Here is a 15,840-nt window from a genome sequence, read left to right as displayed (position 1 = left end):
CCAGGTCATGTGACCTTGCGGTCCATGGCTATAAGCTCTGCATGGGGCTCTGTGCTGACAGCTCAGCCTGGAGCCCGCTTGGGATTCTGTGTCTCCCTCTCTCTTGGCCCCTCCCCTGCTCACCTGTGGTCTCTTTGTCAAAAATAAATATTTGAAAAATTAAAAATTTAATTTCTGAAGCACATTAGTTATGTTGCAGGGTCTCAATCAGCCCAGGTATGTTGTATAGGACAGCACAAAACATTCCCGTCATGATAGAATGTCCTGTTGGGTTCCTGTCATGACCCTGGGTGGGGAGGGGCTGACAACAGGATTCAAAATTTGTCTTTGCCTGCAGAGTCCTCTCCTTGCTAACAGGTGACCCTGTCTGGGCTTGTACAGTTTTCTTGTGTAGCCAGCAAGAGACTGATAAGGACAGCCTGTGTTTATTTAGTCCTTAACATGTGCAAAACGGTGTGCTAAGGGTTCATGATACATTTTTATTTAATTGCCACACAGCCCTGACAAAGACACTATTATCTCCATTTTAATGATGTAGAAACTGAGATTCAGAAAATGACCATACAGCTATTAGCTCATATCCTATGAAATGCCAATGTTCAGCCAGTTTTCATTCAACTTCCTAGTGAATGGCAGAGCCAGATTCAAATCCAGATCCAAAGACTATGTCAAGGTTGGTGTGGCTGAGCCTCTGGAAGGAACCAGAGGCTCTAAAGGATTCAGTGAAATAATGTTGGTGCCATGCCTGGTACACAGTGGGGCTCCTGGAGTGTTGAGTTGGTTTTTGTTTTTAACTTCCTTCTGTTAGTCGCAGTCTCTTGGAAGGTAGAACACAGCTGTCTGACCAGACGTGACGAGTGTGACGGGGGAGGGGTGGTGCATTGCCATTTACCAGATGTCTTCCAAGGGACCTGGAATGGCTCCTCTTCGTCGCCAAGCTCCCCACCCCCACCCATCCCCAGGCCCCTCTATCAGGGCATCTCTTCTGCCTCGAGCCCAGGGGAGGGGGATGGACATTAGCTGTGCCTGTTCCCCGTGTCCTTAACAGCCTAGCGGGTACACGTCAACAAACCCACCCGCTGGAGATCTCAGAAGTTTCTGGAAAGCTGAACATGGATCCGAGGGGCTTGCCACTGCCCTGAGTACATCAGGTGGTTACACAATTGGAGCTCTGTTCTCATGATTGCTTCTGGCAAGGGGCCAGGTGTGAAACTCCTGCTTTTATTTGGCAAGAAAGGAGTGACGTTCCCCCTGATGTCTGGGTGGGGTTTTCAGACTTGGGAGTAATTTCCATCAGAGGAGAAAATTTTGTGTCTCAAAAGCAGTAGTATAGTGTTCGCCAGATCATGAAAATACGAGAAGCCTGGTTAAATTTCAGTTGCAAATAAGCAATAGATAATTTTTCAGGACAGATATATAGGATACAATACTGGGGACCTATTTCCACTAAAAAATATTTGCTTTTTCTCTGAAATCAAACTGACCTGGACATCCCGCGTGTTAGCTCACAACCTTAGAATAGTTGGGTTTCCATCTACCCTTCAGGTGCTAGATCATTTGTGATGACGTTAAGGACACTTGGGAATGTGGTGGGGGGGGGGAGACCTACATCTAGTTGTTCCACCTGCTCCCTGGAGTCCTAGTCGTAGCTCCTTGTGACGTGATTGAGACTCCTGGTTCTCAAAACATGGTCCCTGGACCACGTTGTCAGGACCTCTGGTGCTTGGTAGAAATGCAAAGTGCATGTCCCACCCCAGACCTATGAATCAGGCACTCAGTGGTGGGGGTCAGCAATGCGTGTCTGACAAGCCCTCCAGGTGATGCTGACATGGTTTGAGATCCACAGTGTAGATGCCGAACAATCAGGCAGACCTGGGCTTGAAGTCCTGTCTCACCATTTACTGGCTGGGTCAACTTGGCAGAATTACTTAACCTCTCTGAGCCTCTGTTTCTTCTGAAACACAATAGAAACAGAATGCCTTATTTAGAGATGTATTAAGGATTAAATTATATTTTATGAAATAGAACCTCTGGTGCCTGTTACTGTGAGGGTGCACGAAATGATTACTCTTCCATTTACCCTACAAACGGAGGTCCAGTTGTACCCTGAGGCCATTTTGATGGTCAGCCTGGCAAGCCCCAGCTACAGGAATGGTCTCTGTTCAGTTCAAATGAGGCTTTCATTTGCAGGAACCCAGTTTCCATTAGTCCTTTGGAGGGAGGAAGGAGTTAGGAGGAAAGGGGGAAGGGCGAGAAAGGACCAGCATCGATGGGGGTTGGTTTTCTGACCACAGACCCAAGGCAGGGGCCACCTTGGTTAAGGTCCCCTACTTCAGTCCTCAGTCGAGAACAGTTGTCCAAAAGGGAGGTTTTCTCCAAAATTGTTTCTTTGTGTGTGTAGAGAGGTGAGGGAGAGGAGGTCCTGAGCGGGGAGGACACGTGGGGACACCTCTCGAGTGAGGGCCTAGACCAGGGTTTTTCTTCTTTGGCCCTATCAGCTTTCTGCATCAGATAGTTCTTTGTTATAGGAGCAGTGTCCCCAAACCTCCACCTAGAAGATGCCAGCATCCATCCTCCCCTTCCCTCACAGTGGTGATAGTCAAATGTTCCAGGGGCAAAAGGGACTGGGGTGACAAATGTCCCTGGGCTGAGAACCAGCAGTCTAGAGAATGTATTAAAGAACACTCACTCAAACAATGGAACAGCTACTGTGTATTGAGTTTTTATTATCTCCAATGCCCAAGCTGAAGTTACAAGGTAGGCCTTACTACCTCCATTTTACAGTTGATGAAACTGAGGCTCACACATTTAAAGCTACTGCCCTAAACCCTACAACCAGTAGGTCTGGGCTACTGTGGCCTAACCCCAAAGCTCACCTAGTCCATGCTGCAACATTCTGTCGGTCTGGAAAACTAAGGATTTTTTTTTCTTCAAGGTCGCTCTGCTCACATCAACCCAAGTCTGAACTTGTTTTTTGAGATGCCATGAGAATTTGCAAGAGAAATCTAAGATGTTGCTCCTGTCAAGGAGTGTTGAGGACCAATGTCCCTGGAGAGGGGTGATCATGGTTCCTATAACATAGCGAAAGGAAAAAATGATGTTGTCCCACTGGGGCCAAAATGAGCACTTCTAGAGACAGAACTCTGAACTAAATGCACTTCTGTGTGTGACTGTTAAAGGTGTCTTTGCACTGCCAATTCTGATACTAGGAAGGAGAACCGAAGGGCTTGAAGTTCACAGGGTCTCCTGGCATGCATTCTAGGAGAAACGTCAACTCTCTTGGCTTGGGGTGGGCTGTGGGTGGCCTGCAGCCAACCACTCCGCCATCTTCTTTTTGGCTCTCGGCAGAAACTCCACATTTCCCCTTTCCCTTCGCATGGCAGTGTACTCATAGGCTTTGAGCTTACTGTAGTAGTCAGAGAATTTGTTGAAGAGAATGGAAATTGGCATCCCATTGAGGATAATCCCAAAAGCAATGCAGAGGAAGGCAAAAAACCTGCCCAGGATGGTCTCTGGGTACATGTCTCCATAGCCCACAGTGGAGATGCTCACCTGGACAGGAAGGAACGTGGGAGAGAATGGTTAGCACTGTGATGGAGAGGACAGGGAGAGAACAGGGCAGGAAAGTGTCCTCTATCTCCCTGAAGGTAAACATGGGTCATGTGACAGCTCCCGCAGAGCCAGCTTTAGGAGGTACCAGGAGGTTGGCCTGTAGGACCTGCGTCCTGGAAAAAAGACCACCTGTGGAGCTGAAAGTCTTGGGCTTAAATCCTGGTTATCATACATGTTCTTACACCCAATACTGAGGAGGTCACAGCGGCTTTATAGAGTTGTGAAGAGCATGTAAGATACCTTGCGTAAAGTTCCTGGTGTAGTACGGGCTCAGGAAATGTTGGTCTCTGCCTCCCCTCACAGGGGCCAGCTTTGGGACTGAGGGTTCTAGGTTTGCCTACATGATAGACAGTTTGGGAAGAGCTTGGGTTTAGAGCCAGTCAGACATGGGTCCAAGACCTAACTTTGACCCTTCCCTGCGGACTACCCATGGGTAGAACAGTCCGTCTCTAAACCTTGGTTTCTTCATCTGAAACAGGAGGATAGGGGCACCTGGGTGGCTCAATTGGTTGAGTGTCCAACTTCAGCTCAGGTCGTGAGCTTACGGTTCCCGAGCTGGAGCTCCACATCGGGCTCACTGCTACCAGCACAGAGCCTCCTTAGGATCCTCTGTGACCCTTTCCTTCTGTCTCTACCCCACTCGTGCACTCTCAAACACAAACATTAAAAAAAAATAAAATAGGGCACCTGGGTGGCTCAGTTGGTTAAGTGTCCGACTTCAGCTCAGGTCATGATCTCAGTCTCCATGGGTTCAAGCCCCACGTCAGGCTCTGTGCTGACAGTTCGGAGCCTGAAGCCTCCTTCATATTCCATGTCTCCCTTTCTCTCTGCCCCTCCCTGCTCATGCTCTGTCTCTCTCTGTCTCAAAAATAAATAAAAAACATTAAAAAAAATTAAAAATAAAATAGGCTAATCCCTCGCTCAGGATTCTCCTGAAGACTAAATAAGAAAAGGACTATAGCGCACTTAACACAGTGTCAGGGACACAAAAAGCATTCAACACCCTCGTCTGTTGGGCTTCTGTCATCTTTAAAATGGAGAAAATTATAATACTTCTCAGAGTTATGTCGTTCAAGTGAGATATTGTATATGAAGGTGCTTTAATTGCAAATGTCTGGAGAAACACTCTCATTATTTTGCAAAAGGGCTTTGTGTAAGACATCACAGCCCAAAAATATGTTCACCCTGCATGAAATTTTTCCTATCGCTCTTGCACACTGCTTTAAATTCTACTAATTAGAGATTTATTTAGGTTAACAAGCTTCTGTTTTAAAATGCAGATACCCACGGGACTAGTTATCAGTCAGTGTAGCCAGAGAAAACCTGGGAAAATCTCTTGGGGCCTGTTTTTTAAGCCTCATGTACTGAGCCTCTTTCTGGTCCCCCGACCAGTGGCTAAATTACTAGAAGCCTTTTAGGCAGCGCTCTTGCTTCCTTGGGAAAAAAAGAAAAAAACTGCATTGCCCAACTCCAGGGGGCGCTGTTGGCTTCGTTGATTTGTGGTGTTGCCACGGTTTTCTGGCAGATGGTAGTAAAATGTGCAGCCAGCCTTTTGATCCATGCTAGGACAGTGTTGAGCTTAGCAATGTAAATATTTTTGTTTTGATGGTATAAGGGTTAACCTGAACTTAGGACAAGTTGACTGATTAGTTGGAAAGGAACGGAGAAGTGGGTCAGCTGGGCAAATCTGGTGGCGCTAATAAGAACCACAGCCTGCCCCAGACCACAGGAAGTGAAAGCCTGGCCTCCTCTTTGGGGTAGGTGGTAGACCACCCCTCACTGCTCTGTCTCCAGTGAGACGCACTGAAGGTGGGCCACCCCCTCCCAAGGGGGAAGAGTACAGGCAAACATCTAAGAGAGGCAGGCTGGTGTGGATTCCCTTAGGGAAATAGAGATGGCGTGAGGCTATGGGGCTCGGAATCCACCTCCCAGCTGAGTGTAGACCAATGGGCTGTGCAAACAGGCTCCTGCTTGACACTTGTTGAAGGGGAGAGCAACAGGGTTGGGGGGGGGGCGCTCTGGCTTCAGGAGAGAATCTCTTTTTCCAATTTTTTGCACCAAAGGGTGACAAGAGGCAGTGGTAGAGTGGCATCTTGGGTGAATCTCAACGTGTGTGTGTACGTGTGTGTGTCCTGTCACTGGCCACACCTCAAAGGAATCTGAGTCAGGCTCTGTCCAGGTACGTGAACTGAATCACGGCTTTCATAGGTCATTAACCACAGCCCTCGTCCCTCTGTAAGAATGTTGGGTCCCTCAGCCTACTTGCCCTGGAGGAGGCTGACAGGGAGTCTGGGGGAAGGGCTGAGTGAAAGGAAGGGGTAGTTCAGGACAGGGAGGCATCCATGAAAGGTTAAAGCAGAGGCTTTGAGGTAAACTGGCCCCTCGAGGGTGTGAGGTGGTGGTCAGGGGCCTAGGAGGACACAGCAGAAGATAATTGAGACAAAGAGCCTTTTTTTTTTTTTTTCATTTCTTTCTTTCTTTTTTTTTCTTTTAACTTTGATAGACTGTGTGAGCAAGGGAGGGGCAGAGAAAGAAGGTGAGAGAGAAGCCCAAGCAGGCTGTGTGGTGTCAACATAGAGCCCAACATGGGGCTCAAACTCATGAACCCCAAGATCATGACCAGAGCCGGGATTAAGAGTTGGACTCCTAACTGACTGAGCCACCCAGGTGCCTATTTTAAACTTGTGATCAATCCCCACCCTGGCTTTCTTGCACTCCCAGTCTCAACTTCAGTTTTTGTTTTTTTGGCTCAACTTTGAGTGAAGAATCAAAAGCAAAGAGAATTAGCTTAAGGGAGATTAAATATTTGATGTGCATAATATAAAATATTTTTGTGTATCTTGGATCTCTATTTTTAGAGAAAAGATCTCTTTTTCTCAGAGTCTCTGTATGACTAGTCCTTGAAGAATTTGTTCAAAATGCATAGCAAATCTATTATGTGGACAGCTGGACTCAGCCAATGACCTGGTGTCTGCTTCTTGACTCCAAGAAGAATGCAGAATTCCTTGGCTTTGAGGGACTTTTCTCCATGTTTCTCAGACCAAACCCATTTCTCCCTGAATGAATATTAAAAATTGAAGGCCCTAGACTGACACATAGCATCTCACAGTGAGTTCTTCCATTAGTAGGAGTTGGGTCTGGCAATGTGACCAACATTCCGGCAATCCATCTTCAATTACTGAAAACCTTGGCTGGCTCAGCCCCTCTGTAGACTGAAAACTTAGCAGTGAAAGGCTTCCATATTTCCCCTAGCCTTTGGGTCTCCAAAGCCAGAATGTGACCTACCCCCAGAAGTGCACCCATTAATCAGCAAATCCTGGCCCCTAAGCCTGACAAGGAAGACAAGCATCCAGTTTTTCTCTGAAACTTTAGAATGGCTACACTGGAATCTGTCCTTCAACAAGGAATGCTTGTTTCCTTCATGATGAAGGAGGCATAGGTTAAATCTTGGCACCTGGTAATCCAGGCATCTAGGAATTACGATCCTGGGGAACAAAACTGATTTTTCAAAATAATGAACACCCCTTTGCGTGTTCTCAGGCACGTTGAGGTAGTGAAGACTAATGGTTCCTGACTAAAAATTATACATACCTCAATGCTTGTTGTCCTTGAAAGAATTTAGTGCAAAGGCTATACGATGCCTATTCATGCTGTTGTTGCTACAAATATTTTAGGAATTCCTCTTTGGATTATAATCTGCACAGAGAATTCAGTGGCATGACCTAGAAACATGTGGTCTTAGTCACCGGGAGGGTTAAGTCTAGATGCCAATCTTAGACTCAAGGATCTCAATTCTCCTTTATTTATTTTTTAAATGTTTTATTTATTTTTAATACAGAGAGACAGAGCATGAGAGGGGGAGGGGCAGAGAGAGAAGGAGACACAGAACTGGAAGCAGGCTCCAGGCTCTGAGCTAGCTGTTAGCACAGAGCCTGACGCGGGGCTCGAACCCACGAATGTGAGATCTGACCTGAGCCGAAGCCGGAGGCTTAACTGACTGAGCCACCCAGGCGCCCCTCAATTCTCCTTTAAAATACCAAATCCGCCCTCAAAAAGGTGAAGATCTGGTACCATCATGAAGTAAATGGACATGTCCCCAGTCTCCGGTGATAACACCTCAGTGGAATTCAAACAATGTTTTGATGTGTGGAAGCATTGTTAGAATGAGGTCATGGGTGAGAGGAGGGCCGTGGAGAGAACAGCAAGCCTTTGTCTGTTCACTGAGGTCCTGACATACATGTCAATTGTACAGGAAGGAGGAAGTGTGCAAACACCTAGGGCAAATGTGGAATCTATTCGTGTCCCAATAGGTACACAACAATGCTGGTGTCTGCATCCTTGCTTGACTCTTTCCCCTGCCTTCTACAACTCCACTGTGTCCCACTCAAGTCCTATTGGCCCTCAGGAGGGTCATAGTTGAAAGACCTGTTAAGGAGGGGACCACCCCATAGTTAGGAGTCCACAAGCAAAAGTCCTAAACTTGCTTCACAGCCTTGGCCCCATTGACTATTGTCCTTGTGCTATTTCTGAAGCAGCTAGAAGGACACTGCCTCCTTTTACTGCTGCCTGGGCCAGACATGTACCCACCGTCTCTCAGCCCCAAGCGCGACACCCCTCTGTACTTTTTCCTGTAGTCCTGCTGCTTAGGAGTCCTCAAACGACATTTCCCAGACTCCCTTGCTTGCTGTTTTCTGGTTGTGCTCTGCTAGTGAGATGGTGTTGGGGCACTGGAGGCAGACGAGGAGACCGGGGTCTCTATTCCTGCTTCTGGTTTCTGTCCTCATCCTCCAATACAGCACAGAGCTGTCGCTCATGCATCTTTTAGCACATGGGACTCTGTCCTCATGGGTTCACCCTAGGACTCCCTGCCAAAGCGCCTCAGTGCTCCCTCCCTGCACTTCTTCTGTGTTCCAGGAGCTCTACCTACTGCTGGTCCCCCCAGTTCTAGGGCTGACAGCTGGTTGATACGGTAACCGATCTTTGTGTTATCTTTGTGGCCCTTGGTGCTCTAACAGCCTTGTAACACCTGTGGATTTATAACCCCACATCAAATTCCCTCTGTTTCAAACATCCACTTTCCCTGGTTTCTTTGTTTTCCTGATTGTAACTTGACTGATTTGCCTTCCAAACTGGACTTCTTAAAAGCCAGTCATCCCTCCGTAAAACGAAAACAAATCTCAGTGACCTGGTAAGGGCCACCTATTTGCGAGGAAATGATAACGTACTTTGGGAAGACAAAGAAAGGAGCAAGGTCTCTGTGGCACAATGATCTGCTCCCTCAGCTAGACAGATGTTTTCTTTTTGAGGAATTTTTGTCAGCCTTTGAAGGAAGGAGTTCATGACATGGCTTCCTGTTTGGTTCCTCTAGTTTTATCTCCCTCTTGAAGCTCAGAAGGAAATGGCCTGTTGAACAGTCCAGTTGCCCTCTCCTGCTTAAAACATGGCCACATTGGAGGCCAGTGACGACAGCGTCATCAGAGAGCCGAGTGTCCTTGCTGAGTGTGCCATGAATTTCTCACACCCACGCCCTTCGTAGGTCATAAGGTTTCTCTTTTCTCCAGTAGAGAGGGAATCACTTCTGTTTTATTTTTCCCCAAATAATCTGGAAGCAAAGGTTATGGCTTCCATATGGTAAAGACTCTCAACCAGACAGATGTGGTAGCTTCTATTTCTTGTGGATTTGCTGTGGGTTAGCATTTTGCATATGTTTCCTATTACATTAGTGCTTACAAATTAAATAATCTTCATTTGACAGACGAGTGGAAGCGGGCTGTCTTGTATCCTCATGTGCAAGCATTTGCAGACATGAATGGCCAGGAGGGATTTGTTTTGCAGCTGTGGAAGCATTCACAATCATGAAAATGACCGGATTCCCGTTGAAACCTTGAGTTGAATTACAGAGGAAGGTTGTAAGATCCTTGGCAGAGAGAGAGGGAAGATTAGGACCAGCAAGGCAGATTCCGGGGCTGTCTCAACGTCCTAAACTCACGTGGATGAATGGCTTAGGGAATCTGTCTCTAATGTGGTTGAACATACAAGAAACAGAGCCCTGCAGTCTGGGAGAAAATCTCCATTGTATTTTTCCGCATCTTCCAATTTTCAGTGTGTGAGTATGTTTTCCGATGTGTGTCATATTTCTGAGCAGTAGGATCTTACTACGGTAGAATGACTCTATTACTGACCCAGTCTGCTTTTAGTTGTGGTATGGCTGACACACAACGTTACACTAGTTTCAGGTGAACAACACTGTGATTCAGTAAGTCTACATATTATGCTCGGCTCACCATCTGTCGGCATACAACGCGGTTCCAATACCACTGACAATATTTGCTCCCTATGTTGGACCTTTCGTCCCTGTCATTTACTGATTGCGTAACTGGAGGCCTGTGTCTCTTACTCGCTTTCACCCATTTTACCCATTCCCATACCACCCTGTCCTCTGGCAACCACTAGATCTGTTTATGGCTCTGTTTCTGCTTTTTCTGTTTGTTCCTTTGTTTTATATTTTAAGGTTCTACATATAAGTGAAATCATGTGGCATTTGTCTTTCTGGGTCTGACTTCTTTCCCTTAGCATGTTGCCCTCTCTGTCCATTCATGTTGTTGCAAATGGGAAGACCTCATTATTTTTTTATGGCTGAGTAATAGCCTGTTGTGCATGAGTGTGTGTATGTGTGTGTATAAGTGCACACATGCCTTCCTCATCCGTTCATCTGTCGATGGGCATTGCTGCTGTTTTCATACTTTGGCTACTGTAATTAATGCTGTGATGAACAAAGGTGTGCAGAGATCTTTACAAGTTAGTGTTTTTGGACAACCTGGGGGTGCCGGGGTGCCTCAGCTGGTTGACTGTCTGACTCTTCATTTCGGCTCAGGTCATGTTCCCAGGGTCGTGGTATTAAGCCCCACATCAGGCTCTGCACTGGGCGTGGAGCCTGCTTAAGATCTCTCCTCCCTCCTTCCCAGCTCACATGCAAACATGCTACCTTTCTTTAAAATTTAAAAATAAAGAGCATTCTGTAAAAAATTACTGTTTTCATTTTTTAATGTTTATTTAATTCTGATAGAGAAATAAAGAGGGGGAAAGAGAGAGGGAGACCCCATAATGTGAAGCAGGCTCTAGGCTCTGAGCTGTCAGCACAGAGCCCAATGCAGGGGCTCAAACCCACAAATGACAAGATCATGACCTGAGCCAAAGTCAGGTGCTCACCTGACTGAGCCACCTAGATGCCCCTGTGTTTTCATTCTCTTTGGATCGTGGATTTCCTGGGTTATACAGTATTCCTGTATTTTATTAGGAACCTCCATAGTGTTTGCCGCAGCGGCCACACCAGTTACCTTCCTACCAACAGTGTAGGAGGTTTTCATTCTCCACGTCCTTGCCAACTCTTGTTATTCCTTGTATTTTTGATTCTAGCCATTCTGAACAGGTGTGAGGTGATATCTCATGGTGGGTGGTTTGATTTGCACTTCCCTGATGATGAGTGATGTTGAGCATTTTTTCATGTGTCTGTTGGCCATCTGGAGGCCTCCTTTGGAAAAATGGCCATTCAGTGGACCTAATTCTTTATCGCTTCCTGTATCTAAGCTCTTTGGCATGGAACTTCTCAGTGCTTTCCTGCACCGGGTGGGCTAACCTGGTCTGCTCTTGGACTCTGAGTTTGGCTTTGTGACTTGCCTTGACCAGTGGGTTGAGCAAATGACACGAACATAAGCTTATTCAGTGCTCACATGATTGAGCCTACATTCCCTCTCTTGCTCGGGGCCATGGCCGTGTGTCCATGCCTGCTGGAGGACAGAAGAGACAGGGTCTCCTCTCTGCTTTCATCCCAGCTGCCAGCCAGCGGGTCATCAGACCGATTGGTGACTGGCACCAGCCCAGTGAGAAAAACCTAGTTGAATCCAGGCGAAACTGCTGACTGGCAAACTCCAAACTCCTAAGCTAGATAAACGCTTGACATTTGAAGCCATTAAGTTTTGGGTAGTTTGTCATACATCATTATTATAGCAATAAATAACATAATAATTTGTGCTTAACTGGAATATACATTTATCATGGGTGTGTGCTCAAAAATGTTTAAATCATGACGTGTATGATCAGTAAAAGGCTTGGACACAAAGGATCAGAGCCACTTTGGGGATTTCACTTCTTATTCTCTTTTCTGTTTAGTCATGTCTATAGAGACGGGTTTCTTCTCACTGTTCAAATTTCAGCTGGATGTCATTTTTCTTCAGGGCGGCTTCTCTGGCCGGCCTATCAAAGGCAGATTCTGCACCCAGGTCTCTATCCTACTACGTTACACAGGACACACCGGCATCTGAAATGATATTTTCTCGTTCTCCATTGGAATCTAAACTCCAGGAGGGATACAAATTGCTGTTTTGTTGTTAATGTTGGTCTATCACTCAGTAACTCCAGTGTTTAGATTACTACTTGGCACACTGGAGGTGTTCAGAAAAATTCTTGCTCAGTGAATGAATAAGATGGATATTGTGATTCTCATGAAGAATTCATTTTCATATTCCACATCTCTTTACTTGGCATTTACATCAGGAAACAAGATATTTTGTCTACATAATTTTGAGAGCATTCTTTTTTTTTCCCCCCTCTTTGCTCTATTGAGAATAAGGGCTCTTGATACACAACATGAAATGCCATCAGAAGTATAGAGAAGAATTTGCTTCATCTCTATTGTCCTGGGGCACAGAGCAGTCTTTGAATGTCCGAGGGGCACTGCTCTTACAGTTTTCACAGGCTTACAGTTTCACAGGTTAGTTTACAAACAAATGCATAAGTCCTAATTATTTTTACTAGTCTAGAAAATTCTCCAAGAATCAATGCACAAAGGCCATTGGTAAAATGTGCAAGATTTGGCCTGTGAAATTGGTGCCTGATGGAGATGATGGCCACACACAAACAAAAAAACCAACACAATGGCAAAAGCAATACTTGGTAATATTTGTTACAGATAAAAACCAAATGGTGATTCAGTTTTTGTAAAACTTAGGGAAACCACTAAGTTTGACTAAAAATTACTTTTCGTTAACGTAGAGAGGGGATAATATGAAAGTTTTAAGTGTCATTGTACACGAAACAGATGGAGAAATTAAGTGGAATCAATAGGCATTCACTTCAGGAAATTGTTTAAAAAGAAAAATCAGTATAAGCAACTGGATTTTTCTCAATTTTTATATTAATATACAAAATGTTTGCAAGTGTTGGGGGTTAAAGGTGAAGTATGTAAGTGTCCCCTAGGCCCCGCCTACATGCATGGTAGTCTTCTACCATATTTGGATGAATGGAGTCCTGACTCTCAGACTTGGTCTTATATTGTCAGCGTGTAGATTTGCTTTTTTCCCTTCCTGCTTTTCTCACCTCCAGAGTGAATGAGAATTGCCGGGGACAAATCATCCTCTCTCGGCTCAATCCGTACACAAGGTTTATCTACTCTGGGGATGACCTTGTATTACCCTGAATATAATCAGAGGTGCGGCATTTGGCTAGCTCACTGGGAAGAGCCTCATGTCATCCCCGCTACAAAAGAAGGCTTGCACATCCTGTTGGACATGTGACGGCTCTGTTTCTCAGGGACGGAAGACGCACTGATTGCAGAGCTCCATAGCCACCCTGTTTTAGGGACCAGAAAACTGCGGACAGGGAGTAAGGGAGTGAGGCTTCATAATTACTTAGGGTCACAGTTGATTACTTGCAGGCCGGGGACTAGGATCTAAACCCTCCGTCTTGCTGAAGGGCATTACTAGTAGGCCTGGGCTGGTTCGTCTCAGAAATCCACACCAGACTGGCTTCTAAGATCCCCAATATTAATGTTGAAAATACCTAGTTCCTCACATGGAGAACACTGGTGACCTTTGCTTAATTTGTTTTTAAAGGCATTACAAACCACCTACTCTGAAAAATCAGGCAATCGTGCCCCCAGTTCTTGCCTCTCTGTACAAATACCAACTTATCAATCAGCATTCCAACAATTCAGGGATTTTCCAGGGATTTAGCCTAGCGCACCAGAAATACACTTGAAGTGGCATAAATGACACCAAAAAGGCAAATACCAAAGAAAACAACAAAAAATAAAAGACGGTACAAATGAAGCAAGGCATGGGGCCGATGTCAGCTTGAAAGGGGGAGTGCTCGGTGCCGGAAGGGCATGGATTTGCTGTGCGAGGGGTGTGGGTTTCAGTCCTCACTCTGTTCAGCTGTATGTCTACCCCCAAGCCCTCTCAGTTCCTCTGCTGTAAAACGGGCCAAGAATAGGTCCTGAAGGGACTTTATGACATTGAAGCAAGTTTCAGTTGTAGAGGCTTCTTTCCACACTCGGATTTGGCCAGAACCAGTGGGATTTCAGTTAGGGTGGACCCTGGCCAGCTGAGTTTCACTCTTCCCCTGCACAGACATTTCATTTCCTTCCAATCCGAACCCACTTCCAATATGTCCTCTGAAAACAAAAGCCGGCGATGATAGCCACCTGACAGGGTGCGATAGTGAAATAAGGTGAACTTTGCAAATGGCTTACAGGTGTTGTGTAAATAGCAATAACAAGAATGATGAGACGTATATTCCCCCTTAGGGAAACAAGGAATCCTTAGAATCAGCTTGTCCGGGGTTTTGAGACTAAATCTAGATTTGGATATTCCTGGGACTGAAGTCAAACTCAGTCACTTACTGGAATTTGCCTTTCCAGCTTTGCAACAACCGCCCCTGTTTTGTTAGTTGGAGGGAGCAATGCATGGGGGGGGGCAGTGACCCTTAATTAAGCAAGGCAGGAGAAAAGGTCAGGGAACCAGGCAAAGGGAGGCGGTGGATGACCCAGGAGCGGGGGGATCTGGCTTCTGCGGGGGCCGGGGAAGAGTGCAGGGAAGCTGGGGCGGGGGGTGGGGGTGGGGGGGGTTCTTGCCACTCACCGCGGCCCACCACCAGGCGTGCGGGATGCTGGTGAAGTTGGTGTTGGGCACGTCATGCTCCACGGAGTAGACGGCCGCCGAGAAGGTGAAGATGCCCATGGTGATGAAAAGCATGAGGCAGCCCACCTGCTGGTAGCACTGGCGCAGCGTGAAGCCGAAGGCTCGCAGGCCGGTGGAGTGGCGGGCCAGCTTGAGGATGCGCAGGACGCGCAGGAGGCGCATGATGCGCAGCACCTGGCCCACCTTGCCCACGCGGCCCACCGTCTCCAGGTCGTGCTCGTGCGGCGAGCCCTTGCTGTGCAGCTGGTCCTCGCCCGTGACGCTCTCCAGCAGCAGCTGCAGGTAGAGCGGCAGGATGGCCACCAGGTCCACCAGGTTGAGCGCGCTGCGCACGAAGCGCCGCAGGTCGGGCGTCGAGGCAAGGCGCAGCAGGAACTCGAGCGTGAAGAAGGCGATGCACAGCGTCTCCACGTGTTCCAGGAGGGGCTGCGGGTCGCCGCCGCCCACACCCCACCCCACCAGCTGCTGCATCTCCTCCACCGTGTTGAGCGCCAGCGCCACGACGGACACGAGCACGAAGAGGCTGGAGGCCACGCCGATCATCTTGGCAGCCACGGACGAGAAGGGCTTCTCCAGAAGGTTCCAGAGGCGCCGGCGCAGCGGCCCGCAGAAGCGCACGTCGCGGAAGAGCTCGTCGGCCTCCTCGGCCTGCGCCTGCGCGCGCAGCTCGCGCTGCACCTTGAGCTGGTCGCCCAGCTCGTCGCGCCGCTCCTCGAAGCAGATGCGGCAGCAGCGCGGCGTGTACTTGAGCCGCACACCCCAGTAGCCCAGCTCCTCCAGGAAGCAGCGCGGGCACGCCTCGTCGCGCACCAGCAGCACGCCCGACGCGTAGAAGTTGTAGATGAGCTGGAAGACGGCGGGGTCGCGGTCGAAGAAGTACTCGTCCGTCCGCTCCTCGTAGTCGTCGCACAGGCCGAGCTGGCGGCTGCGGCTGGTGGACGTGGCCAGGCGGCCCAGGCGCGTCTTGGGGTAGCAGGCCAGCTCGCCGCAGTCCAGCCGGTAGCTCTGGCCGCCCACGTTCACGTTCAGCGTGGACAGCACGGAGGGAGGGTCGGCGCGGCCGTCGGGCTGCGGGTCGTCGTCCTCGCCCGGCTCGTCCGTCAGCTCGTCCTCCTCCCCGCCGTCCTCATCGTCCTCGATGTAGTAGTTATAGGCGCCGTTGGTCCACGGGGGGACGCTGGCCTGGGAGCCGGAGCGGGCCCCCGCCGAGCTCACGCTGCCGCGGGGCTGGCCGCCCCTGGCCCGGGCCGCG

The 15,840-nt window shown here is 48.1% G+C and overlaps 1 protein-coding gene across 1 annotated transcript in view; it reads right to left on the bottom strand.

Moving 5' to 3' along the window:
• Positions 1-3,254: 3,254 nt before the first annotated feature.
• KCNV2 (potassium voltage-gated channel modifier subfamily V member 2) overlaps positions 3,255-15,840 on the bottom strand; it is a 12,778-nt gene continuing 192 nt past the window's right edge. The window contains exons 2-3 of the mRNA XM_029921138.1: positions 14,529-15,825; positions 3,255-3,552 (exon numbers count right to left, since the gene is read on the bottom strand). Coding sequence (XP_029776998.1) covers positions 3,271-3,552; positions 14,529-15,825 — 1,579 coding nt within the window. The 3' untranslated portion in view covers positions 3,255-3,270. The remainder of the gene's footprint in view (positions 3,553-14,528; positions 15,826-15,840) is intronic.

This window comes from Suricata suricatta, chromosome 13 (genome assembly GCF_006229205.1).
Source record: "Suricata suricatta isolate VVHF042 chromosome 13, meerkat_22Aug2017_6uvM2_HiC, whole genome shotgun sequence".
Classification (NCBI taxonomy): Eukaryota; Metazoa; Chordata; class Mammalia; order Carnivora; family Herpestidae; genus Suricata; species Suricata suricatta.
The sequence above is the reverse complement of the archived record's forward strand: the minus strand, read 5'-3'. Positions and strand labels throughout refer to the sequence as shown.